Source organism: Pseudorca crassidens, chromosome 11, assembly GCF_039906515.1.
Source record: "Pseudorca crassidens isolate mPseCra1 chromosome 11, mPseCra1.hap1, whole genome shotgun sequence".
NCBI lineage: Eukaryota > Metazoa > Chordata > Mammalia > Artiodactyla > Delphinidae > Pseudorca > Pseudorca crassidens.
In genome coordinates, this window is record NC_090306.1 from 46,669,542 (window position 1) to 46,695,530 (window position 25,989).

A 25,989-nucleotide genomic window follows, 5' to 3' on the forward strand; every position below is an offset into this window, starting at 1 on the left:
TGCTAGGAAAGTCCCAGCCACTCTGCTGTTGAGACACACCCTTACAGAACCGCAAAGTTTGGACAATGTCAATTAGACCTTCCCCATCACAACCTCTTGTTCTCCTGTAGGCATCTCTCTCTCTCCCTCTCTCTCCCTCTCTCTCTCTCTCTCTCTCACACACACACACACACACACACATACAGCCCTGCACACACCCTCAACCCACTGCACAAAGTGGAGACCCATAACCTTGACTCAGACCGTTAAGTTGGGAAGAGTCTCTGCACACACAGCCCTGCAACCCTGCCTCCTGCAAAGTCCACAAAGGGTTTGATGAAAGACAGAATTCAAGACGACAAGAAATGCCTGCCCAGAGGTTGCAGTGATTGTAGGACCGAGAGAGAAGGAAGGCCAGCGGGCTGCAATCCAGGAGCTCGAAGAACAAAGGTGCCTGTATAGGGACGTGGCCTTGGACTGCTAAGCCTGCGAGTGACCCCGTGGATCTGCCCCTCGCCTGGGACGGACAGAACCCCACTCCTTCATTTCCCCTAGCTCCAGCCTTGGGGTATCAAGTGGGCTCAAACAGGGACTATTTTAATGTTCATCTCTGGAAGTCAGGACAAAGATGGAGCAACTTCTCCAAAGACAGACCTGGTGGATGAGGCTTCTTCGGGGTGAAGGACTTGAGGATACCTAAGCCCTGGACCTGGGCACTTCAGGGAGCCAGCGGAGTTGGTCAGGATGTGCCCCAGCGCCTGCTTTTCCTTCCCTCTGATAGTGACTGCTGAGCCCTGGCCGCCAGCGGCTGACAGCCCTACACTTCGCCTTGTGAGGAGTGGAGTTAAGGCTGAAGGCGGGCGAAGGTCAACTCCAAGCTTGAGCAGTGGGGCTGGGAAGGGATGCTACTGAACCTCGTGCTCTCCCCCTCCGCCCAGCACAACAGAGAAAAACAAGAAGAGCTAGGGGAGAAAGTCAAGGGGAAGGAAAGCATTTAGGAGGAAAGAAAAGAGTAAAGAATAAATTGTATAACAAAGAAAGAAAGAAGGAAGAGAGAACTAAGGAACACAAGAAAGAGAAAGAATCAGAAAAAGAGAAGGAAACAAATGAATTGCAGAGAAAAAGAGAAAGAAACAAATAAAGAGAAAGGAGGAAGATGGAAAAAGAAAGGGGGGAAACAAAGATGGAAAACAAAGATCTTCGAAAAGGAAGTTAGCCAGTAAAGGAGGAGTGGGATTTTCTCCGAAGTAAGCCGGCAGACCGCAGCCCTGACTCCGGCTGGAAACACGACCCACTGGGCAACTTGGGCGCAAACCATAATATGGGGAGCAAGGCTTCCCCCACCCCGTCCCACCCGCCAAAGACATCATCCCACCCGTCCTCCTCCCAAAGCTTCTACTGGATGTGTTTACTGTCTGGTTTCAATTCAGGAGGCAAAGTTAAATAACTGGTTGGCTTCGGCAGGGCAAGAAGGCAGCTGTGCTGGCTATCAGACTTCTTCGGGATGCGGGGATCCTAGGGAGTACATTTTTGGGTAAAAGTTAGTATCTGTGGCCGTGTACATGCAATCGAGCTCCAAGTCAGGTACGGGTCTAGGCGGTAACCTCCAGAGCATCTGGGTGCAGACGTGTACAACGTCCAGATGTGAGAGCGACTCTGATGGCCAGGCTGCCGCCAGGGTGGCAGCGAGATCCCGGGTAGACCAGAGGCCCCTCCAAGCGTCCTCAGCCTCCCACTTTCCTCTTGTACCTGTTTGAAAATCCGTTTGGGGGGCTTCGGTGCATTCTGTCTTTTGCCTGGGATTTTTCTGCTCCCAATTCAGCCGAAGCAGAGCCCGGTGTTAGCGAAGAAAAAGAAAGCAAATCTTTCCTTCAAGTTTTGAGAAGAGAATGATTTATTTGGGCCTCCAAAACAAGAGGGGAAAACCCTGCAATTTTAACCACTGGTGTGATTTTGTTTTCCATTTCACTTGAGATTTACACACTCACACACACACACACACACACACACACACACACACGCTGTATAATTATTTTATTATTTTATCCCAAAGGGAAAGACACTCTTCCTTCTTTTCACCTCACCTTTGGAATTTCCTAGATGGCGTCCTTAGCCTTGTGGGGAAGCTCCACTAATTTTCCTTGGAGAAATCAGGGTGCCTCTGGGGTGCTTTGAGGGCTAGAGCCTGGAAAGCAGCCGAGGTTCCTTTCTGTTCACTGAGCACTAGATATTCCTTCTTCTGTTTTCACATGGGGACCCCTAGCGCCCCAGTCCTCAGCCTGCCGTCTGGAACCCGCTGACCACCCTGAAGTCTGTGAGGAGCACCCTTCACCTCTCCCTTGGTCACAGTCCCACGGGCGGCAGGAGGCCCAGCTGCTCATCCCTGCTGCACTTCCAGGGTCTAGGTACCGGGAAGAAGGGCACGGGGACCAGAGCTCTCGGGGTAGAGGGGTTGGTCAAAAGGTAGGTGCAGCCTGAGCCGATCTGGCCTGAAGCCCCTGGATTTTCACATCCCCCAAGTTGAGGCAAGAAGAGGGAGCCCTGGGGAGTCAGGCATAGATGCAGCACTCCTGGAAAGTTGGGGAAATGGCTTAACAGGGTGATTTTAGCAACACAGACTTCTTCTGGACCCCAATCCGGTTCCCTTGGGGTGCAGGCCTGAGGGTCTCGGCCCAGTGGGGCTTAGCCGGTAGGCGCCCAGCAGTGGCGGCAGGCGGCAAGTGGGGTGGCTGTGGCAGCCTGAGTGCCTTTGAACACCAGGCCCGGACAATAGGACGGAAACAGCCTTTGCTCGTGGCCTCGGGAAAGACGGAGCCCAAGGGGGCAGGGCTGGGACCCACACCTGACTGTACTTTCCCAAATCCGCACGAATGCTCCCCTCTCTCCGTCCTCACCCTCACGTCTTCCTTCCTTTCGTCTCCACTGGTGCAGAATCCCAAGTTTGCAAAAACCCAACAAGTTATTCAAGTCGGCGTCTTCCGGTTCTTGTTTAACAGCTCCGGGTTTGCGTTTTTCCTGCGTAATTAAAGGCAAACATTTGTCCCACCGGGGGTCCCACTTCGGCTGATGAATTTGATTTCCTTTTTCATTAATGGGCCATGTTTATCATACTTCTAATTATTTCAACTTTAAACACTATTCGTTCTTGTGAGGAGATGGGAGTAGAGGCTCGAGGCTCCTTCTCCCAGGGGGATTATTTCCATTAATAATGGCAAGGATTCTGAAAGCGACTCCATCCCCACTCAGGGCTGAGGTAAGGAGTGAGTTTGGGATGGGGGTCAGGCTGGTAGGGGAGACAAGTCTCAAAGCCGAGTGACTCTGCTTCTCTACCTCTGGTTCCCCAGGTTAAGCCGTGGGGCTTGACGTTTTTGAGAGGTTATCTGGAGTTTGTCTCCTTCACTCTGCTGCCTCCCTCACCCCCTCCCAGGCTGGGCCCAGACCCTTCCACTTCGAGGCTTTTGGAAACCTTCCGCAGCCCCACCCGATCCCAGCCTGGCCTGGGCAGAGAGGCTCAGGGAATGCTGTCCCGGCCCCCAGCTACTAACACAGAGAGAAAGACCAGGAGAAGCTGAGGTGGTCGAGCGGCACCTGGGTCTGGGGGAGAGGGCCCAGCAGACCCCAATATGGGGGGCAAGGGCAGGAGACTGGGATGCCAAACTCCAGGGACAGGGACACCAGGCAGGAAAATAAAGGAGATGTGAAAGAGGGGGGAGGGAACCCCCCCAAAGCCATATAATTCTCAATTGCTTTGGTCTTTAATTTCATCGCCCCATAAATGAGGAAATATCAGTTCCCATACTAAATTTTTATCCTCGGCTGATAAATATGACGGGGAATTTTCGTTGGGTCCTCGTAAAAGCGAACAGTTTCGATCAAACTGGTGGGGAAAGACTTACGCAGATAATACAAACAGAGTGGCCATAAAGTGTCTGCGTTTCCCGCGGGGTGGGACAAATGGCTCCCTGGATTGACTACCACCGGGGCCGTCCCAAGTCTCATCTGGGGCCTAAACGGGCTAACCTTGCCGGGGCCAACCCCTTGTGCCGAGCCCATGGCGACCTCTGTAAATGAAAACACGAAAGCATTTCAAATCTCCCCTGGCTGGCCCTGCCAGCAAGTCACACATTAAACATTCTCTTCCAGTTTTCCCGGGGTTCGGGGACCCCTGCGCCTTTTCTCTCGCCCTCTGGATGACAGATTTCGGAGGATTTCTTTCCGAAGTCGTCTTCTAGCAGCCGCGGGCTTGGGCCTCCCTAGAAGCGATCCAGCCTTCTCACTCCTCCGCGCCAGGGCGTCTTGGAGCTCTGGTCTTTTCCCGGCCAGGCTCCAGCCCTTCGGAAAGTCGAAACCCATGGCTCGGTCCAGGGGAAAATGTGGGGCGACCGGAAAGACAAGTTATACTCCAGATTCCGTTTCCTGAGGAAAGGGTGGAGAGTTAAGTTCGCTTTGTGAGAAAGGCGATGAAGAAACGTAAAGAACTATTTGAAACATACCTTGTCCCTTATTTCTCGCTTCCCTTTCTTAAAAAAATCGCTCTGTTGAAGGACACTTCTCAGGGTCGCATTTTGTCGCGTCCGTTGCCTTGGTTTCCCGGTTGATACGTGACTCCCCCAAACCGCCCGAGGCCCCGAGGGTTCCCTCTTTCTCTCTGGGAATGCTCCCTGTTTTCGTGGGGGCAAGGTCAACTGGAAAGCGAGGGCCGCCAGGGCCTGGAGCAGAGCAGCCGAACCGGCTCCAAGGCCAAAGCCTTCCTGCCCCTGAGTTGATAACCCAGGAGCCGCCCACCCAGCCAGGTCCAGGCCGCGCTCCCTGGTCGGGGAGCCGGTGCCTATGGTTGCCGGCTTCCTCCTCCCGCGACCCCTCAGTCCCCTCGGAATCCCCCTCTCCCAAGCAGCCCTGAAGTCATCTTGACCTCCTCCCTGGCCTGCCCCAGACACTGGAGATTCCCCGTCAATCCCCACGGGGAACTTGCAACTCAACCAACTTCCGTGACGGGAGGTCCCGAGCTGAGCTCCCAGCCCCAAGGGCCGAGACCGACGAAAGAGGACGCAGGAGAGGAGAAACTTTAGTTCCGTTTGGGATTCCTTAACTTTTTCCTCTCCCTTTCTTTGCCCGCAGGATCCCTCCCCCAAACCTCACCCCACTCCCATCCCAGGGGAAGAAGTGGGGGCGGGGGCCAAGGCGAGGAAAAGAGGAGGTGAGGAGGGGAAGAAGTACCTGAATCGTGTCTTGACCTTTTAGTTTGAATGTGACTGTTTTGAGCCCCGAGTTGCCTCGCTCTCTCACTCTGTTCCGCATTTTCCCCCCTCTCCGCTCCCTTCTCCCCAAGAGTTACAGGCTGCTTCCCGGGTAAACAACCCCCATCCTCCCTAGAACCCCCTCATCCCCCTCCACCCCGCTCCTGCCCCAGTCGCCGCGGGGGCCCTTCCTTTGTTCGCGGGGAAGGGCTCCGGCGCCCCTACCTCGAGGCGGCTGCTAGGTGGCGCTGTTACTCCACGCTGCGCGCTCCGCCTGCAGACAACTTGACCCCGCTGACGTCACGGCCGTCTGAATCATCAAGGCCATTTTCAAATCCCATTGGTCTAGCCGTCACATGGTGAGGGCCGAATGCGCGGATAATTATGGAGCTGATATTTCCCCCCCTCCCCTTCTTTTCCCTCCCGCCCCTCCAACCGCCCCCCTCCCGGATGGGGAAAAAAAAAGATGTCAGCTCCTCCGCAGTAGTATTGCTCCTTAAAAACCCCTCTCTCTGAAAATGACATGCCCTCACAATGTAACTCCGAACTCGTACGCGGAGCCCTTGGTTGCGCCTGGCGGAGGAGAGCGCTATAGCCGGAGCGCAGGCATGTATATGCAATCTGGGAGTGACTTCAACTGCGGGGTGATGAGGGGCTGCGGGCTCGCGCCCTCGCTCTCCAAGAGGGACGAGGGCAGCAGCCCCAACCTCGCCCTCAACACCTACCCGTCCTACCTCTCGCAGCTGGACTCCTGGGGCGACCCCAAAGCCGCCTACCGCCTGGAACAACCTGTTGGCAGGCCGCTATCCTCCTGCTCCTACCCACCTAGTGTCAAGGAGGAGAATGTCTGCTGCATGTACAGCGCAGAGAAGCGGGCGAAAAGTGGCCCCGAGGCAGCTCTCTACTCCCACCCCCTGCAGGAGTCCTGCCTCGGGGAGCACGAGGTGCCGGTGCCCAGCTACTACCGCGCCAGCCCGAGCTACTCGGCGCTGGACAAGCCGCCCCACTGTGCCGGGGCCAACGACTTCGAAAACCCTTTCGAGCAGCGGGCCAGTCTCAACCCGCGCGCCGAACATCTGGAGTCTCCCCAGCTCCGGGGTAAAGTGAGTTTCCCTGAGACCCCCAAGTCCGACAGCCAGACCCCCAGCCCCAATGAGATCAAGACCGAGCAGAACCTGGCGGGCCCAAAAGGCAGCCCCTTGGAGAGCGAAAAGGATCGGGCCAAAACCGCCGACTCCAGCCCAGACACCTCGGATAACGAAGCGAAAGGTAAGGCCGCCTGGGCCGTGGCCCGGGTGGGACGCTCGGGCACTTGGTCTTCGTGGCCGGGGCGGGGGCAGGGAGAGGGTTGGGCCGAGGAGGCTCTGGACGGTCTTGGGAATGCGACACCGGCTTGGGACTCGTGCCTGCTGAGCGCCAGGCTGGTGGCGCCTCATTTGGCTAGGGAAGGTAAGCGGCGAAGTGGAGGTGCCGGCGGCAGCGGCCGTGGGCGCCGAGGCCGGGGTGGTGCGCACGGCGGGCAGCCTGCAGCGTCTTGTGTTGCCCAGGGCGGGGGACCGATCCCGGGCGCGTGCTGGCTTTGGTTTGCTTGCTCTGCGTTCGTGTCCTGGGAGGCTGATGCCCCCCCCCACTCCCCCACCCCCCCACCCCCACCCACGCTCAGGTCAGAAGCATGCAAAAAGCTTAAAATGGCGATCTTGGGCCAGGGACTAGGAAAGACTTGGGAGAAGGGGGATTTCGCTTTACTGCGTTTTCCCAGTTGAAAATTGTTTCCTGCGAGACGCGATTTGTTGTTTGTGGGTCTGATTTGTGCGTGTGGCTTGGGCTCCTGCGGTTTTTGGCTCGGCCGGGGGCCTCTGGCAGCGGTGCTGGGGCCGGAAGAGGTGGAGGTGAAGGGCTGCCCTCCACGTCCCTCCCTCCCCCAGACGCCCAGGCTGCGTATGGCGTTGGAACAGGGCATTTGGAATGTTGTAGGTTTTTTGTCTCCCCTTTGAAATTTTGTTTCCTTTTTTTTATAGTTACGTTAAAAAAAATTTTCCCGTTGGTTTCCAAAAGCAGCTTACAAATGAGTGGTTGGGAAATTTCTGTGTGCATGGTAAGCGGTTTTCTCCTGAAAGGGAGTGAGGCTTTGGTTGGATTTTATTGTAATTTTGGTGGCGAGGGAAAGCCTAGCCAGAGTTCAAGCTCGGGGTTCAAGATTCATTTCTGCTGCAGGTACTGGGGGCCCTCAGGACCCTTCTCTGACACCTGGAGAAAATGTGGAGGAAACGGGAGCAGTGGAGGGAGGCTGAGGGGACTTACCCTGAAAAGTTGGAGCAAAAAGCATCAGAAAAGGCCCAACTGGTGGGGCGGGCAGGGGATAAACCTGCTCCCCACAGCACTGGCTACTGGAGGCTGTGTGTAGGAAGGGCTCTTTGGGTGCAGAGGCAGATGAAACAGTGAAAACTGAGCAGACTGGGGGCGGCCTGGGTCTTATGGCGGTTTGTATATGGATGCGGTCCACACGTATGCCCGGAGGCGACCTGTGTCACACTCACACACACTCACGCATGCCCTCTCATACATGCACACGCACTCTTTTGGCGGGTGAGGGCAGACCCTCATCCTCTTGGGTATCCTCTGCAAATCAAAGGTGGCCTTGGCAAATCAGCCCATGGAGACCCTAGCCAGAAGGTGGGCACGGGTGTGTTCATGAGGGGGAGGGGGAGAGAGGCACGCATACCCACGAAGCCTTACTGGTGGCACGTGTGCAGCCCAAAAGTTTAATTTTATACCATCTCCCCATACCCCGAGCTTGGTTGGGGTGCAGATTTAGGGTAGGAAAAGCTGCGTTCTAGCCCCACCAAAAGCAAAGTCAAGTTTAACAAGCCTACCTCCTAGCTCAAACTGCCCCCATTCTGGTAGGGTCCCCTTTCTCCCCTGCCATCCCCATACCATCTAAACCCTCCCACCCCAACTAATCCCTCTGACTCTGCCTGCTCCCTTTTTGCCTGCCCCCCTCATTTTGGTGCCCCCACCAGGCCAGAGGCAAGAGGGCTTTGGGCCGGACTCCCCACTTGTAATTTCTCCCCTTCCCCCAGACCCCAACAACCCCAATAAAAAATAAATGGCACAGAGTTAGATGTGGAGAGACTTTAAACAATTTGGCAGAAGGCTGCAGGTGCAGAGGTGGGAACAGAATTAAGGACATTAAAGTGTTTAAAACTGCAGCCTCAAGTTTGCATTTTCTGATGCCTCCTGGTTCCCCTAGGGCCCCCACCCCACTCCCCATCAAGCTAAGATCCAGGAACCTGGCAGTTTCATTTGGCATAGAAGGGGAGATAGAGCACAGAGCCATCAGCAGAGTCCTTTTCTGGGTGTCCCTCTCGGGTCTCTGGACTCTGGGTTTTTCCCTAGAAAAGATGGCCAAGGTCTCTTCTGCTGCTTGAGGAGCAAGGCTGGTTCATTTCAGCAAGAATTTGTGCGGGGGGCGGGGGGGGGGAGAAGCTGTAGATAAGGGAAAGGGAAATACACACCACACTTATAGCATCTCCTGATATAAATAGACACATGGGTACATATCCCTGTGTGTGTACATATGTATAGGAGTGTGTATCTCTGCAGAAATACATATGAACATGCATGCATACGTACCTACATAGACTAGGCAGGAGATTTCCAGGAGGCTGCATTTCCTCAGGATCTCTCTCCCTTGACCTTAGGTCTCTGGCCAGGGCAGTTGACTGAGGACTCCTCAGCATGCCCCATAGCTGTTGCCCCTGACCTCCGCTGCCTGCACAAGCTCCCTGCCTCAGTTACTCCTGGGGGAAATGGCCGGGATAGGAAAAGCTGGCAATGGGAGATCCAATGGGGTAGAGTCACTCTGTGACGCTTCAGGTGGGAGCCAGGGCTGGGGATCTGGTGCAGAGACGGCTGCAATGGCCTCTGGCTGCAGAGTCTGGGGCGACATCCCTCCACTGTGTTGAAAGGGGTCAAAGCTCTCTGGAAATTGCTCTGGGCAGCGAGGTGGCCTCTGCCACCGGGTCTGAGGCCTGGAAAACACTTTTTCCTTCTGGTTGGATTTTTACAGAGCTGGAAAGGAACAGAGAGGAGGCGGGGTCTGGGGAGGCTTAGAGTGCACACCAGGGTCAGCAAGCCGAGGGAGAGCAGGAGTTCTCAGAACATGCTAGGTCAAGGTGGATTGGGTGATTAAATTTAATAGACGCGTTGGAGGCAAGTACTTTCTGTCTTTCTCCCCTGTAAGTCTAGACCCCAAAGAAATTCTAAGAGCCTTGAGGCCAGGAGGACCCCACCAGCCAGGCCTGTGGGGCGAGAACAGCTCCCCTGTGCTCCCTCAGCTGCCCCCACTGCAAGCTGGCCAAGGCTGCAGTGCTGCGAGGGTTGCCTCTTCGAGGGATACTTATGTAAATAATGTTATTTTTAACAGAGGAGATAAAGGCAGAAAACACCACAGGAAATTGGCTGACAGCAAAGAGCGGAAGGAAGAAGAGGTGTCCCTATACTAAACACCAGACGCTGGAATTGGAGAAAGAATTTCTGTTCAATATGTATTTGACACGAGAGCGCCGCCTGGAGATTAGCAAGACCATTAACCTTACAGACAGACAAGTCAAAATCTGGTTTCAAAATCGCAGAATGAAACTCAAGAAAATGAACCGAGAGAATCGAATCCGGGAACTGACCTCCAATTTTAATTTCACCTGAGCGAGGGGCCTCCCCTCCCACTCACCCTCTTCCCCCCGTTCCCTCCTTTCCCCGCCCCTCCTCCCTTTGTGCCTGGTGGTATATATTTTTTTTCCTCCCTGAGTATAAATGCAACACGCCTGCAAAAAAGGCAAAGACCTCAGACACTCCTTTCAAGGGACCTATGGTTCTTGCTGCGAAGATGTGTCCACCTAAAGCATGAGAAATGGGGTGCTGGGTTGTGGGGTGTGGTGTGCCCGCATAGACGAGGGTGGGAGTGTGGCTGGTGTGTGTGTCAACCCCTCACTCACCCACGCACTCACACATAGCATCCCGTTCTCCAGGCAAAGTTAAGGTCGAATCCACCCGATTAGAGGGGGAAAAAGAGGGAAAAAAATCAACCAGAGAAGGTCTGTAATTTCGAAGAGCACAGTCAGAATCGCTCCTTCCTTGCTGCATTTCCTCCTTAGAATAATAGACGTTTTTGGAAAGTTCGGCTAGTGTTTGTGTGTTTGTCGTAGCGTCCAGCGCCTGCACCAAACCCTCTCTGTGTCTTCACCTCCCAATCGTTCTGAGAATCTGCTTGAAGTCTCGTATTTGTACTGCCTTCTGCTTTTCTCCCATTCTCCCAGCACCCCCACATCCCCCATGCACTGCCATCTCAGAAATTCCATCCAGAGGAGCAAAAAAAATTTTTTAAATTTAAAATAGAACATAGTGAAGCAAAGACAGAGTGCCCCTCCCCCAAATATCGCCCTGTCCCTGTCTGGGAGTTGTGTTATTTAAAGATATTCTGTACGTTGTATCTTTTGCATGTAGCTTCCTTAATGGAGAAAAAAATCCTAATAAATTTCCAGAATCATGATCCTCAAATGGGTGGTTTTTTGTTTTTAGTGTTTTTTTTAGCGACACCCTCCCCCCAAAGAGGCTGAGTGTGTGGATGTGTGTGTTTTGTGTTTGACTCATCTCCTAGAGCCTTTCTAGAACGTCTCTTGGCAGGTTTAATGTAAGTGAGAGACCATAACGTTGATTTAAATATTATCCAGGTGACCACAATAAGTCAAGGTCATAAAACAGTAATGTCAGGACGGTCTTGGTGCGCGCGAGAGGTGGATTTTATGATCTGCAAATATAATGTGGTACTGCAGTAAAAGATGCATTTAAAGGTGACTGGAGGAGGGAAAGAGGCAGAGAGCAAACTGCAATCTTGAGGAGCAGACGGATCTGATTGCCTGGGGTGCTGGGCCAGGCGCACCCCACCGCTGCTCGGGGGAACCCCAAGAGCCCCCCACCTATCCGAGGAAAGGAATAAACTTAACCGCCGGAGGGGGGCAAGGAGCTCAGCCACCCCCCCCCTCGACAGCAGCAGCAGAAGCACGGGCAGCGGCAAGAGGAGGAGGACGACGACGAGGCAGCGACAAGGTAAGAGAAGCGGTTTCTTGTTCTTCTCTTGGCGCTGGAGTGGGGAAGAGCGGCGTCCCCAGGTGCCCAGCGCGCAGTGGGCAGAGCAGGGTGGAAGGTGTTTCGTGCTTCCGCGCTTGCTGAGAGCCCAGGCTTGCCTTGTGGCGGCTCGCGGTGGAGGGCAGTGGCCGTGAGCTCCCCGTCCCCAGCCCCGTTGCCGTGGGGTTCGGCGGTCAAAGGGGTAAATTGGTGGTTTTGGGCTTCTTTCTTTACTCGGTCACTTAGGGTCTCCTTGAGTTCGACACATGGGTCTAGACGTCTCTCATTCTGGCCGTCTGCTGGGGGAAGCGGAGGGAGGATGGGCTAGAGAGTGTTGGAGCTTGAAGCTTAGGTCTTCCTGCTTTCTGCTGGTTTGGATGTGAGCCTTAGCCAGGCTCTCGGTTCCCACTCTGCCCGGCCGTGGGGCTTTGCCAGGCAAGTGGCCTGATCGGAAGAGGCTCTGGAGTGGTTCGGCCACACATAGACGAAGGGAAGCCGGAGTCCAGCTGAGAGACGGAGAAGATCAGAGGGAATCTAGGAGGAGAGCACAGGAGAGCCAGAAGGGCAAGACAGGGGACCCAGCTGGAGAGTGGAAGGACACTCCAGCTTCCCCCAGGGCCAGGGCCAGAGGCAGGGGGGGTAGCTCCGCTGCGGTGCTGGGGGCGGGGCGGGGGTTTGGCAGCTGGAGGTCCCATTTCACCAGAGTCTCTCTGAGCGATTTGTTTAGACTAGCAGCTGATGAGGCAGTCAGATCCCCTACCCACCCAGCCACCCAAAGTCTACTCTCTCGTCCTTAGGGAGGTCGTGAGGGCGGAAAGGGGGATGGGGCTGAATTTCTTCCTTCCCCAACCCCCTTCCCTTCTCCTGATAGATGCAGAGCTGAATCTCCCGCCCTGTTCGCTCAGCTGATCTGTGGCTTAGGTAGTTTCATGTTGTTGGGATTGAGTTTTGAACTCGGCAACAAGAAACTGCCTGAGTTACATCAGTCGGTTATCGTCGAGGGCCCCAACCCACCTATCCCGCTCCTACCCTCCCCAGTGGGACTGCCCCCAGCCCCCCTCCTAGATAAGGCAAAGTGGGTACAGGCTGAGGCGGGCTAGCTGTGAGTGGGGCTACACCACAAGTCTGGAGGATCCCGCTTTATCCTTTCCACTCCTCAGCCTGTCCCCATCCCCGTGATTGAGGGAGAGGAGTTCTTCCTGCAGCTATTGTTTCCTGGGCCCAGCTGATGGAGACAAAGAAGGTCTAACCAATTCCAAGGAAATTCAGGAATTTGAGTGAGAGGTGGCCTGGCGGGCCAGCTCAGTTGGGTAGCAGGGTGGGGCAGGACGATTAAAAGAGAAAAGACCACAGAAAGAGAAAGGGGTCTCTGGAAGAGTTAGTTTCTCCTACCTTCCACCTCCAAGGAAAAAAATGTGCCTCCAGTCGGCTGGGGCTGGAGCTTCTCCTTAGAAAAGTGGGGTGCCTGGGGTCCTAAGAGTTGGGGAACTCTGATGAGCAGCTCAGCCTCCTCGCCTTCCCCTTCTATATCTCCGTCGCCAGGAGAAGGGCACATTTAGGGTGCTAGTAGGCTGGAGGAAAGCCATCCAGTCCAAGTAGAACCCCCCCACACCTACCCTACTGGGAAACATCAGGGCAGGAATCTGGCTCTGGTGTCTTTCTAGCTGTCTGTTGCCCGTAGGCCTTGGTGTGTTGTGTCTGTGCCTGTCAGGCAGTTGCTTGTCTTTGCGCTGTGTGGAAATGTCTGGAGGCTGCCAGCGCCCACCATTACCATATTGCTGGGGAGGTTGTCGGCTGATGCCAGGGGGAGGAGGGGAGGGTCTGGGTTAGGGAGAATCCAAGCAGTGTGCAACTTTGCAAAGCTTCTTCCCCTCCTCGGCCCCTCTGGTTGCTCAATTCTGGTCCTGGTTACTAGAGAGAGGGCTCGCCAGCGAGGTTTCGCTGCCTGCAGAGAAAACTGGGGAGGACCAGGGGGAATGGGGAGATACACCCCCGTTCTCAGAGAGACTGGGAAAGAGAAAGCCAGGTTCTCGGTTCTCTTACTTTGGAATTATTATGATTATTAAAACATTATAGACTTTCAGACAAGGGAACAAAATCATGTCCCCGGAACACAGTATATGCATGGAGTTCTGTATTCACGCAGTTGTCTGCTGAGGGCTTATACGTAACCTTGGATGAGTGTGGGTCTCTGTTTCTGTATCTCTATCTCCTCCAGGCTCTCTCAGGTCCCCTGTATATATTTTTGTGCACACTCGTGTATCTTTCTCTCTCTCGTGTACGAAGAGACCCAATGGAGACTAGAGGAGAAAATGGGAATAGGGCCTTCCTTCTCCCCAGCTGAAATTGTCAGTCTGTCTTTCTGTCTGTCCCCCAGCCCTTGGTAGGGGAAAAAAATCTCTTCCCTTGGAAGGAAGTGCTCAAATCGCCCTATGGCTCCCGGGGAAATGGGGAGGTTTTCAGAGAGGAAGGCCACCTGGTACAAGGCAGGCAAGGGCTTCCCCAGTTTGGGAGCCCCTAGCAGTCTCTGAGTTTTCAGGCTGTCAGAAGCCCGGGGCCAGCTGGAGTGAAGGGAGTCCCAGGCAGGGGCTGGGTGCTCAGGAGTGCCTGGCTTGGAGACGGCATCCCTGATGGGCCGAAATTCACCAATGAACGACTTCTGTGCTTTGGGTCTCTCTGCCCCCATATCTGTTTCAGAGCTGGTGGGCTTATGGGGTGGGTGGCCCCCCCGTATCCTGGGGAATGGGGTACATTGTCACAGGGCCAAGGTGAGGGCCAGTCTGGTGCCCAGAGTCCACCAAGGGGCCCTGGGGCCGTGGATCGTGGCTAAGGCAATGGTGGTTATTTATTCTCTTCGCTGGAAGGGAGTCTTCAAAAGAAACAGCGTGAAGAGGAGGGAAAAAATTATCTCTCGTCTGTGGATATTAAGATGGATTTTTATTTCTTAAAGGACCCTCCCCGCCGAGAGTGCATAAGCGTAAACTTAATATATGCTCCGCAGCCCAACTCCAGAAATCGCAATAAAAGTTAAAACCTCCCCTACTGTTTTTTTTTAATTATGATATGGGAAAGAGGAGCAGGATTTATAGAGCTGAACTCTCGGAGTGTTTAAGACTTGCAGGAGAAGGAGGAAAAGGCAAGAGCTCGCCAAGGAGAGCCTTGGTCTCTGAGATCTCTCGCCTGCCTGCGGGGGCTCCGGCTTAGCCGGCCGAGCCTCTGTGGCCTCCCTGGGACCTCGGCTCCCCAGCACCCTCCGCCCGGGCCCACCGGCCTGCCTCGGCTCGCTCGGAGATGCAGCCCTTCTCGGGAGCAGGTGAAGGGCAGCGGGGCCAGGGACAGGGGGCTGCAGGTGGGAGCGTCAGGACACTGGGCTTTGTGTGGGTCCCGTGCAGGGGAGGAGGTTTGCAGCCCCGGGCAAGGCCGCGGCCCGAGGGTGGCCAGTGGGCGCCTTGGCTAGGAAGGGTGTCCGGCCGGGCGCGAGAGCACGAACAAGGTGGATTGTGTGTGAACTTTGGCCGCAGACGGAGCGGAGCGGCCTCCTGGGCAGAGGCCAGCGGCGAGGCGGGCAACCGGAGGTTGAGTCTGTAGTAAGGACCTTGAGGTCTGTTTGGTGTTTGGGCTGCGGGGGCGGCGGCCCAGAGTGTGCAGCGCACAGCGCGCGGGGCGCGGCGGCCAGCGTGGGCGAGGCGGCAGGCCCGCACACCTCTGCAGCTGCAGGGCTGGGCCCTGGACGTCTGAACTGAGGCCCACCAAGGGTCAGAGCGTGAAAAATAAATGCAGTTAAAGGTCTTTCTTTCTTTCTTTTCCACGTAAGAGGTCCTTTCTTTTTTGTCTCTTTCGGAGCTACCTGGATTTGGTCCAGAACAGGTTGCCCGCGGGAGGGCCCCGCGAGCGGCAGAGCACGAGGGAGGGAGAGAGGGAGGGAGGGCGAGGAAGAGGGAGGGAGGGAAGAAGGGCGGGCAGCGGCGGCTGCGGTGGCCGGGGCTTCCCTCCCCCGGCGGAGGCGGCTTCCCTGCATCTGTGGCCGTGGGGAGCCGAGGAGCAGGTAACGAAGGCGCTTCCCGAGGCGGGATTGGACCAAGCCAGAGGGACCGAGGCTTCCGGGTCTCTGCCCAACGCCCTGGAGGGGAGAGAAGGTAGGGAGATCGGCGCTCACCCGGCCTGGCACAGAGGCCTGGGAAATGTTGAACCTGTATTTGATTTCAGGCTCACACTCATGTTGTGAGTCTGTCTGCCTCCGGAGATGCGGTTTGCCTGGCTGCCTGTCTGTCCGTCCGTCTGAGACGTCCCAAACCCTAGGCTGTCCTTCCAAAGGCTGGAAAAAATCGGGCAAATTCGTCGGAATGTACACTTTCATTCACTGGATTCTCTGCAACTCAGCGGAGCTGCTTGGTGCGCGCCCAAGTTGGAGGGAGCGTTCCTCCTGCTTTCTGGCTGCCGGATCCTCTGGTTCCCTCCACCGTGGGCTGAGTTTCCGGCTCCAGGTTCGCGGCTTGCCCTGAGGTTTGAGGCCAGACAGCTCCTAGCCTGGCAGGGAAGGCGGGGGAGAGACTAGCGGCTCTGGCTCCTTAATTGTACTTCGGACCCTTATTGTCTCTCCTTTCGCCACCTCGGCTTCCTCAGTCTGGGCTCCAAAGTCACTGCAAATTTCCTTGCGACACACACGTCCCACAAAGATCGGGTAACCAGGCGCCCAAGGCCACGGGGGCTCCAAGCGCAGAGCACCCCTAGCTCTGGGGCCGCTCCCCCTCCAGCCACTCCCCAGGCGGGGAAACCGGACCAGGCTGGGGGAGCTGGAAGTAGCCCTGTTTGCTGTGGGGCGGCTGGGCAGGGGGCCGGTGGGAATGTAGGCCGTGGCGTTGAGAGGGCCACGTTCACAGCCCCTGGGGGTTTCACTCCTGCTGGGTTTAGCGGCTGGACTCCTAGTGTGTAGGGATCCCGGGTACCCACCTGGGGTGGGTGCAGGACGCTGGTCTCCTCGCCGAAGGCCAGGAGAATTCAGTTTCTGCTTCCAGCGCAGGCCTGAGCTAGGAGGAGTTGTGTGTGTGGGTGTGTTTTTCCCAACAAAGAGGGATCAGGAGAGAAAAGGGGGGAAAGTAGAGGGGAACCAAGGAGGGGGCGGGGAGGAGGAGAGGGCAGCGGAGAGGTGAACTGAGCCCATTTCAGGGGGAGAAGGAAAATGAAAGCAAATGGAGTACACACAGCCTCCTCCGCGCTGACGAGCCGGGAGCAGGCGCCCTGCCTTCGGGCTCGGGGATGACCCGCTGGGGGACCGGGAAAAGCCTGTTTTAAATTTAATCCGAACTTGGCGGTGTGGATTGAACCAGAGGGAATTTAAATCACTAAAAGGGAGGTGCAGGGCAAGGGGAGGGGATGAGGCTAACCTGCCTGTCTTTCTGTCTGTCTGTCCTTCCCACGGTGGTGCTAGCTTGATTGTGGTCCCAGCTGTCCAGGTCTGAGGTGATGCAATAAGGGTGCTCCGCCCCCTGAGGGGCCTCTCCTGTGCCCAGTGCCGTCTTCTGGGGTCAGAAGAGAGCTCTAAGAACTAGAGTGGATGCACAACTGCTAGCTAAAGCTGGGGTCCCCCCGCCCCTCCCCAACAGGGACTTCCAGTGGCCTCCGGTCCCTTGGGTTCCCCATCGGTGATGAGGAAAATTGAAGGGAGTGGTGTGGGTGAGAGGGAGGCTGGGAACCGGGCAGGAGGTTCAGCAGGTGTAACTGAACCTGGGAAGACAAACCCCTCCTGCTTGGCGATCCCACATCCTTTGTGCCCCGACACCTCCAAGCGTGGGTTTGGGGGGAGCCTGAAGTTCTGCTTCGGAGCCCTGACCTGCACCCCATCTCCAAATGCAGAGAAGGGGGGCACTACCCACATGCAGTTGTGGAACCCGAGGGACCTCGGCCTGGTGGCCTGGTGAACTCAGGGACACCCAGCCTCTTCCAGCCCCCCTCCTCCTGGCTGCCTCTCTCAGCAAGGCCTAGGCAAAATGGGGCATTGGTGGGGAGGGGGCTGTGGGCGAGGCCTGCTTCCTGATCCACAGCTGTGTCTGTGCCTGAGTGAGGAGGGTCTGAGTTCACTCTCCGAAATGAAGGCGACAATCTCCCCTCAGTTTGACAGGGAATTTGACGGCAGCAGAGTACGTGGGCCTGCTGATCCAGGCTGCCCCACCGCTGCTGCCTCTGCTGGGTGGGCAGGCTGCTCAGGAGCTGAAAAGAAGGCGGTGACCGAAGTGGGTAGCAGAGAAAGGGGCATCTGTTTACAGCCAGTACGTCTGGGGTCTCTCCCAAATAGTAGAGGCCCACAGGAGAGGGGCTGTAGGGGCATCTTTCTTCTAAGAAGACTGAGGTTGGGACAGATGGGCTCTGTTCCCTGGCAAAGACGCAGAGGAGGAGCGGGTGTGAAACCTTCTCCTTCCTCATGTCTTCTTTGCTCCTTGACGAGTCGGTGGCTCAGCTCCCAGCTGCCCGGGCGGTTGCCTGGGCCGAGATAGGGTTCTATATCCCAGAGGCCTGGTGTACCCACCTCAGCAGGTCGCCCGGGAGAGGCAGGAGAGAAGGCCTCTTCCTCCTTTGTGTCCAGACAGAAGTGGCCGCCGCGCCCGGAGCGGGTCCCGCGGCAAAGGCCCGGCCAGCCAGCGGGCTGCACAATGCCACGGCTGCTCGGCCAGCCCGCGCCCTACCCCGTCCTGCCTTCCTGCCACCGCCCTTCCTCCGGCTCGCTCTCTGCACGCCTTCCTTTCCCTGCTCTCCCCCTCTTTTCATCCTGCCTCCCCTCTTTTCTGTAATTCTCCCCTCTTTCTTTCTTTTATCCTAATCCATTTTCTTTTTTCCTTCCCTCCTTCCTTCCTCCCTTCCTCTCTATGGGCCTGGCGCCGGGCTTCAATCTTGTTGTCTCAGGCTGTCTCGGGCTCTGTCCTCTGATGTCCCCTTGGTCGCAGTCTGGCCCCAGGCCCTCTGACGGCTACACAGCTCTGCTCAGCATTGCCAGCAGTCACCCCAGAGCCAGGCAGGGTCCCCAGCAGCCTGGGCTGGGGGAGGTGCTGATGGCGCTGGGGATCTGGAGGAAGCCTCGGCAGGGGAACGGGAATCTCCTGTCTTTTCCTTGAACTAGTGAGGGAGAATTTTTGATTGACAGCTAACCCGACTCCATCAAGGCCAAAGAGGTATGCTGTTTCTTGGTGTAATTTGGATTTCCCAGACCAGTCCAGGCCGGGGCAGGAGGACTTAATCAGAGCCGAGGGTAAAGAGGCTGAGGTCCTGGGTCGTCTCTCCCCAGCCGGGTACTTCTCACGTCACGCGCCCCCCATGCGTCGAAATCCCAGCCCTGCTAGACCGAAAAGGACATAACCGGGGTGGTGTGTGGGGGGGTAAGTAGGGACTGGGGAGGGGGCCTGGCAGGCTGGGGTCAGTGCTTCGAGCTGCAGATCTATCCTTCCCCCTCAACTTCCCCCCACCCCAAACACACATATTACACTCTCTGGGACACCTCTCTCTAGCCCTTCTCCTCCCCAGAGGAGACAGGTCGACAGAGATGTGCGGTGGGGGGGAAGCAGCCTCTGCCCCCCACCCCTGGCATTTGGTCCCTTCCTGGGGACAAGAGGGGAAAGAAGGGCAGGCGTCTCGGATCTGGGAAAACTCATCCTTCCCTGCTGCCTCAGAGCCTGTGTCTTAGCCTCAGCTCCTGCCTATTTCCCCTACCGCAAACTGAACTCTTCCCTGCTGACCCTGAAATTGTACCCCTCCTTCAAACTCACTCTGCCCTGCCTAGGGTACATCTGCCTCTGGGGACATCACCTGCTCTTCTCCCCCACCCCCAGCCAACTTCCCTGCCCCCTCTCTTGCACCCACACTGAGAATTTCCTGCTTGCCTAAAGCCCACTTTTGCTAAACCACCATGGGACAGTGTGATGGAAAGCAGAGGGCTGGGCAATGAACCCCAGATTCAAGGAGGAGGGTAGCGACCAACTTATTGGGGGGAGGAATCCAAGTTGTGTGATCTTCCCTACAATCACACTACCCCTCCAGAATTCCTGTGTCTGACTCCAAAGAAATTGCTTTCTCCCATTCCTCTGTAGCTTTTTTCCCGTTCCAAAAACAGCCTACAATTTTATTTAATGAAAGACACATTTATGAACAATCAAATGATCCTCATAAAATTTTTATTGAAGGACGTAAAAACAAGCTACTTGCCCACGACCGAGGTCGCTCTCTCGCCTTGCCCGCTCTCACCCTGGCTCTCTGCAGACAGAGCCCTGGAGTGACTTCTTTTTGGGGGGCGGAGGAGGGCAGGATGTCTCAGAGGTGGAGTTGGGGGCAAAGGAGGGCGAGCAGGAAGACGGGATGGGGATACCCCACTGAAGTTGTGTAGGTCTCTCCTCCACTTCTTCAGGCTGGCAAAGAAAGATAAATAGATACAGACAATAAATTTAAAGTAAAGGCGTTTGCATATCTGTGCCAAAGCCAAGCGAGGACTTCTGGTGACAAAGGTGTACGAGGTCCCGAGGTCCTACCCCTCCCACCCGCGGACCACCTTCCCCAAGCTTCCTCTGCCCCAAATTTGGGGGGCTGAGTTGGCCAGTGGCAGAAGGACGCTCCCCTTCCCCTCCTTCCCTCCCTCCACCCCAGCTTCCCCAGTCCCCTCCCACTCTCCCTCCCTCGCTGCTGCTGCTCCTGAAAGAAATACATACATACACACTGTTTAAAAACGTATTTTTAAAAGCCACGTTCGGAACTGACAATCGCTGATCTCGGCTTGCGCAGAGACTGCGGGAGCGTCGGGGCCGACAGAGACGGATTACGTCAAGAAATAGTTCCTCCACCTACCTCGGCCGGCCTCTCCGCCCCGGCGGGGCTCCCGCACCCAGCTCGGCCCCGGGGGTCCGGAAACCCTGGCTTCGGGGAGTGGCACTGCACCCCATCAAGAAATCTTCCCGGGGGTGGGGGCGGAGGCCATCTGTTTAGGGGTGGACACGAGCCAGGGGCTTCTCTGCTGACATGCGAGTTGTCCTGAGGGAGTGGCCGGGTCCTTGGGTCCAGAGTTGCGAACCCCCAGGAAAACGCAGGTCGCGGGGATCAGCAGAGAGAAGAGGGTGGGAGAAGGTTAAAAAAAAAAAAAAAAAAGCCAGGAAAAAAAGCCCCTGCGCATTGATCCGCGCCGTATTTTTGGGTAAATACGATCACGTGGGGGCCGGGGAGCCAATGAGCTGCGGGGAAAAGGCTGGAAAAATAATTACCTGCCTTGATTGTTCTGTGAGCAGATAAAAAGTACATATACAGTTCATACAATAATCTTATGTATGTAAAACCCTGTTACGATGTCGGCGACGGGGCCCATCAGTAACTATTACGTGGACTCGCTCATCTCTCACGACAATGAAGACCTCCTAGCGTCCAGGTTTCCGGCCACGGGGGCTCACCCCGCCGCCGCCAGACCCAGCGGTTTGGTGCCGGACTGTAGCGATTTTCCGTCCTGTAGCTTCGCGCCCAAGCCGGCCGTGTTCAGCACGTCGTGGGCGCCCGTGCCCTCGCAGTCGTCCGTGGTCTACCACCCGTACGGCCCCCAGCCCCACCTCGGCGCCGACACGCGCTACATGCGGACTTGGCTCGAGCCGCTGTCCGGCGCCGTCTCCTTCCCCAGCTTCCCGGCCGGGGGTCGTCACTACGCCCTCAAGCCGGACGCCTACCCCGGGCGCCGCGCCGACTGCGGCCCGGGCGACGGCCGCAGCTACCCGGACTACATGTACGGCTCGCCCGGGGAACTGCGCGACCGCGCCCCGCAGACCCTGCCCTCGCCCGAGGCGGACGCCCTCGCCGGCAGCAAGCACAAAGAGGAGAAGGCCGACCTGGACCCCAGTAAGTTGGGAGCAATTTTCCTTTACAACCCGCGCGGGAGGGGAGGGGAGGCCGGGCGGGGGGAGCCGGATTACAGCCCCTCCGAGCGGCGCAGGGAGCGCGGGAGAGGGGCGAAGGCGAGGGGGTGAGGACTCAATAAAAGCGAATTACCTTGGGGAGCTTTCAGGGGCAGGAAGGTCTGAGAAGGGCGCCCAGGGAGCCAGGTTGGGAGAAGGCTGAAGGGGGCTCCTCTCCCAGGAGCTGGCTTTGATGAGACCCCCGCCCACACACCCCCGGCCCAGGCTTTTTGGCTCAGTCGCAACTTTCGAAGAAATGCAGACAGGGCCAGGGGATGGGGTGGGGGCAAGGTTCATTTTATGGTTTGGAGTGGGATGGGGGAGAGATGGGGAGGACACTGGGGGCAGAGAGGAAATAACCCCAAGGAGAAAAGCCACCCCTTACCTCCCAGGCAGTGTAGGGGTCCTCACTCCACTAGAGATGCATAAAACAGAGGGTCCATGGGCTTCTCCCCCAGGAAGCCTGGGTGAGGGGTCTGGGGGCTTTCCCAGCCTAGGAACTTGGAGAGATCAGGACTTCCAGAGTTGGGGGAGAGAAGTGGGGTCCCAGTCTCCTTAAACTTGAGAGCCCTCTTCTGAGTATCTGCAGGAGAGAGGGGTGGGAATGGGGGTCAGGGAGGAGGAGTGGGGAGCGGGAAGCGGTATCTCCCCCGATTAGAGAATTGTACACACACACACACACACACACACACACACACACACACACACACACACACACACACACACACACACACACACACACACACACGCCAATCAGGGAAACAGGAGCCTTCTGAGTATTGCAAAGAAAGGCAGGGGGAGGTGAGGTGAGGTGAGGTGGGGGGACAGGTGAGAGCTGCAGGTCCAGAGAAAGAGGAAAGAAGGGGAAACAGCAGGGGAAGGGGTGCAGCCCCTGGGTGTGAGGAAGTGTCTGGGGGAGTCCCAGGAGGGGGTTGCAGGAAATCCTTTCCTGCAGCCCCATAAGGGGCCAGGGCCTAATTATACCCCTCTGAAGGCTTCCCTCCTTGCCCTCAGCTACTCCCATAAACCTGAAATTGGAGGCTTGGCTCCTGCAGAGCCTGTCCTGGGGCTGGCAGGAGGAGGGGGCACTGGAAGCCAAACAGGGAAGCTAAGATATAGGGGAGCCTGTCCCCAAGGCCAGCAGCTCCCTGGGGAGAGGAGAAAGGCTTTTCCCATCCCAGCATCACTCTGAGAATTCGCCTCAGCAGGGTTGAATTCTGAGAGAGCGGAGATGGGGCGCTGGAGAGGGTAGTGAGGGGCTTGGGGACTCTCAGGGTCAGGAAGCAGAACTGCTGAAATTTCAGGACTTGGTCGTGGGCTGGGAGGATGGGAGGGGGCAGAGGAGGAGGGAAGTGGGGAGGAGAGAGACCTCGCTATAAAAATAAAAAACAAGAGAGAGAAGCGTTTATGGGCCTATGAAACGGTTGGGAATTTGGACTTTTTATGGGGATATTCTCGAATTACTACTCTTGAAGCTGAGGACCAGACTGTAGAGGCTTTGATAGCTTCGATTTCCTATCGTTTTAGGTGCTGGAAACCGAGGAGGGGGAAGATGAGGAGGGGGGAGAACGCAAAAGGAGTAAGGGGGGAAATTTCGCAAGTAAAATGTGCCCAAATTCAGGTTCAATTATTGGGTTTGGGGAGCCTGGCTGAGGCTGGGGGGTGGTGCCAGGCGTCCTGGACTGGAAAGGGGCTCCACTGACCCCTGCCTGTGTTTGGCCCTCCAGGCAACCCCGTGGCCAACTGGATTCACGCCCGCTCCACAAGGAAGAAGCGCTGCCCCTACACCAAGTATCAGACGCTGGAACTGGAGAAGGAGTTTCTCTTCAATATGTATTTAACCAGGGACCGTCGGTACGAGGTGGCCCGGGTTCTCAACCTCACCGAGCGGCAGGTCAAAATCTGGTTTCAGAACCGGAGAATGAAGATGAAAAAGATGAATAAAGAAAAAACCGACAAGGAGCAATCCTAAACCCTGCCGCAGCCTGCTGCCTCGGCACAGCCAAGGGAAAAACAAAAAACCCACAAAAATACCCCGACACAGGCGGGAGACAGCACGAAAAAGAAAAGGAATGAGCAAGATAGAGAAAAGCCAATCGGCTTAAAAAGGAAAAAAAGGGAAAGGGAGAAGGAAAACTCTTGCGAGATTTGGGAGGGTTCAGTGTTGAGAAATTGGTGTTTTAGTTAGTTCTACCCAGCAAGGAGGAGGAGGCCGGGAGAGAAACCGCGTTCTCTTCTCCCAGCGCAACTGAAATAAATGACAGACACAAATGTGATTTTTTTCCTCCTTTCTTCAGAGAAGCCAGTACTTGAATCGCTATATTTCTATTTTTTTTTCTCCTGTGTTGTATTTGGTCCGGGCCATCCTTCCCCAGGCCTGGGGTGCTCTGAGTGCAGATTTTGTACAAAAAAAAAAAAAAAAAGACACACACATATACACAAGAACGCTTCCCAGCCCAGGAGCTGAGGGGCGAGGGCCGGGGACCATGCCGCAGGCTGGGTCCGGTGGCTCAGGCCAGCGCCTCTGGCGTGTACATAGCAGTGTCAACTCATCCCCAGAGTCCGTCCTGTAACGTGCTTCTGTTTGTTGTGGTAGAACAGCTCTGTGTTAATATATCGAAGTCACTTAAAAAACCAGAAACCCAACCGTATCCAGTTCTCGTTATTTCTCCTCCCTGTGGCTCTCAGGCTTTCTGGCGTGGAGGAAGCAAGTGCTTAGATCCTTTCGGGGAGGCGGGAGCCAGGCAAGGGGCTCCCTCTGCTTCGGAAGGGCAAGTCCCCAGCCGCTTCTCCAGGCAGGGTGTGATGGGGCTGAGGGCTCCCAGGGTGCAGCGGAGGCTGCCGAGGCCCGGGTCCAGTTGTGCCTGCCCAGGCTGGCTGCCTGTGAGTCTCCTGGTAGCTCGATGGAGTCCCTGGGGGTGGGGGGCACAGCATGAATGGTTTTCCCTGGCTGTAATTAATTGTAATAATTTATGAGTACATGAGATCGGAGAGAAGAGATAGGTAAAGATGAAAGTTGGGTGCTGGGTGAGGGCCCGGGCTGGATTCTTGCCCGGCTGCACCGGTGCTTCGAGGGATGGCTTGTGGGGAGGGGGGGAGCAGTGCTAGGGAGGGTGTGTGGTGAATGGTGAGGAGGAAGAAGGCCCAGCAGGCCTCAGGGAGCCGGACAGGCACTGGGCATTGAGAGTGAAAGAAGGAAGATGCAGAGAGAGAGTAGGGAGGGAAGAAAAGGAGGAAGGAAGGAAAGAAGGAAGAGAGGCAAGGGAGGGAGGAAAGAGAAAGAAAAAGAGGGAAAGAAAGAAAAGGAAGGAAGAGAGACAGGGAGGAAGGAGAAAGATGGCAAAACCAGAATCAGAATTAGATTTAGTTTCTACTTCTCAATGTATTCTCAGCTCGTCTCTCTCTCTCTCCACCTCCTGGTTCTCTCTTTTCTAATCAATCTCTCTCTCTGGTGCTTAGTTTGAATGTTGATCTGGGGGTGACGGGGTTATGCTGAGCGGCTGCAGCATTTCTGGGAGATGGCGCAGCTAGGGCCCAAAGAAGCTGGTCAGGGATTAGCCAGGAGTGGGGTGTTCTCTGGTGGCTGTGGGACCCAAGGGGCAAGGATGTGGGGATGTGTGTGTAACAGCCCAATGGGGCTGGTTGGCTGCGTAGCACCCCAGAGCGCCTTCCCCAGAACCGGCAGTTTTCATCTGCTAATCAGAAGCAGACTCAAGCTGCCGGGTATGACTCGGCCCGGCGCCCCCATTCTCGGAAATCCCCCAATCTGGAAACTATTAAACTCAGACTGCTTGAAATATAGCCCTTTAATATCTCGGGCTGCCCATTCTGGCGAGGGTGCAGAGTGTTGCTCTGAATACTTGGGGAATACCACCGTAGAAGAAAATAATTGGGGACCCCAGTCCCTGTGCAGCTCCCTCCATGGCATCACCTTACAGGACTGGTGAGGCACTTGTAGGGACCAGCCCCTTCCCCATCATTTGAATCTCCTACCCCCTCCTTCTACTAAATACTCCAATTTCGGGGGCTGGAGGAAGGTGGGAAGAGGTGAACATTTTGTTTTGATAATATTTCCTCTCGTTTTCCCCGCTTAAGAAGAGACCTCCCCAATTCCAGAAGCGATTGTTTTCTCGGTCCTTTTGGAAGGTGCTTTGCCTGTAGTTTTCTCTCTTTTCTCGCTTCCTCGCTCCTCCTCTGGGCCATTTTACTGTTCTGGGACCCTGGCCGCAGTTCCGCACCGGGCGGAGGACAAGGCACCCGTCTCCCTCGGTCCTGACCGCCGGGACTCAGGCTTCTCTCCGGCCCGAGCTCGGCGGCGTTTCCGGGCCTCCACCCGGCCCCTGCTCCAAGGCCCTGTCGCCTCCCCTCGTCCGTCCGCCAGCGCGGCCTGCTTCCTGCGGCCCGCCTGAGCCGGCCTTGCTCCGGGCAGGAAGAAGGGCCCTGAGCAGAGCGTGGGATCCAGAGCAGGCCCACCCGGTCCAGCCCACTGTTCAGTACCAGCTCGGCCTCCAGCCTGCAGGTCAGGATTGGATTCTAGTTTTATTTATTGTCATTTGTGAACTCAAACCACAACAACACAACACACATCTGGGGAAAGAAACGAAAGCTGGGGAGGAAAGAGGGGCTTGCAAACGCCCCCTTGCCCTAATCTTCTCCTCCCACCTCTCCTCTGCTCCTTTGTCAGAATCACAAAACCCTAAATGTTGTTCCACTTGGGAAGGCAGAGGATAGGTACATTTCCG

General features: G+C 56.2%; 3 protein-coding genes and 2 long non-coding RNA genes across 7 annotated transcripts; 2 read left to right on the forward strand and 3 right to left on the reverse strand.

The window, feature by feature from the left end:
- Nucleotides 1-1,855: 1,855 nt before the first annotated feature.
- LOC137201999 (uncharacterized) lies at nt 1,856-5,411 on the reverse strand. 3 transcript variants are annotated; one of them, XR_010932432.1, is made up of 3 exons: nt 4,473-5,408; nt 2,874-4,395; nt 1,856-2,549 (listed from the first exon to the last, which is right to left on the reverse strand). It is a non-coding gene; the product is annotated as an uncharacterized lncRNA (long non-coding RNA). The 3 variants fall into 3 exon arrangements; XR_010932433.1 differs by having other exon boundaries at nt 1,856-2,994; nt 3,876-4,395; nt 4,473-5,402; XR_010932431.1 differs by having other exon boundaries at nt 1,997-4,395; nt 4,473-5,411.
- A 216-nt stretch (nt 5,412-5,627) lies between these two features.
- On the forward strand, nt 5,628-10,772 carry HOXC10 (homeobox C10). Its single transcript, XM_067696794.1, has 2 exons — nt 5,628-6,485; nt 9,643-10,772. Exons 1-2 carry the CDS (start codon nt 5,735-5,737, stop codon nt 9,918-9,920), a joined length of 1,029 nt encoding a protein of 342 aa, XP_067552895.1. The 5' UTR covers nt 5,628-5,734; the 3' UTR covers nt 9,921-10,772.
- Nucleotides 10,773-14,115: 3,343 nt separating this feature from the next.
- Nucleotides 14,116-17,759, reverse strand: LOC137202913 (proline-rich protein 36-like). Its single transcript, XM_067698698.1, has 5 exons — nt 17,610-17,759; nt 17,481-17,546; nt 16,724-16,884; nt 16,290-16,366; nt 14,116-15,459 (listed from the first exon to the last, which is right to left on the reverse strand). The coding sequence occupies exons 1-5, from the start codon at nt 17,757-17,759 to the stop codon at nt 14,540-14,542; spliced, it is 1,374 nt and encodes a 457-aa protein (XP_067554799.1). The 3' UTR covers nt 14,116-14,539.
- Nucleotides 17,760-19,481: 1,722 nt separating this feature from the next.
- LOC137202003 (uncharacterized) lies at nt 19,482-20,301 on the reverse strand. The gene is made up of 2 exons (XR_010932434.1): nt 20,163-20,301; nt 19,482-19,729 (listed from the first exon to the last, which is right to left on the reverse strand). It is a non-coding gene; the product is annotated as an uncharacterized lncRNA (long non-coding RNA).
- A 352-nt stretch (nt 20,302-20,653) lies between these two features.
- HOXC9 (homeobox C9) lies at nt 20,654-23,893 on the forward strand. The gene is made up of 2 exons (XM_067696796.1): nt 20,654-21,191; nt 22,975-23,893. Exons 1-2 carry the CDS (start codon nt 20,654-20,656, stop codon nt 23,217-23,219), a joined length of 783 nt encoding a protein of 260 aa, XP_067552897.1. The 3' UTR covers nt 23,220-23,893.
- The last annotated feature ends 2,096 nt before the right edge of the window (nt 23,894-25,989 follow it).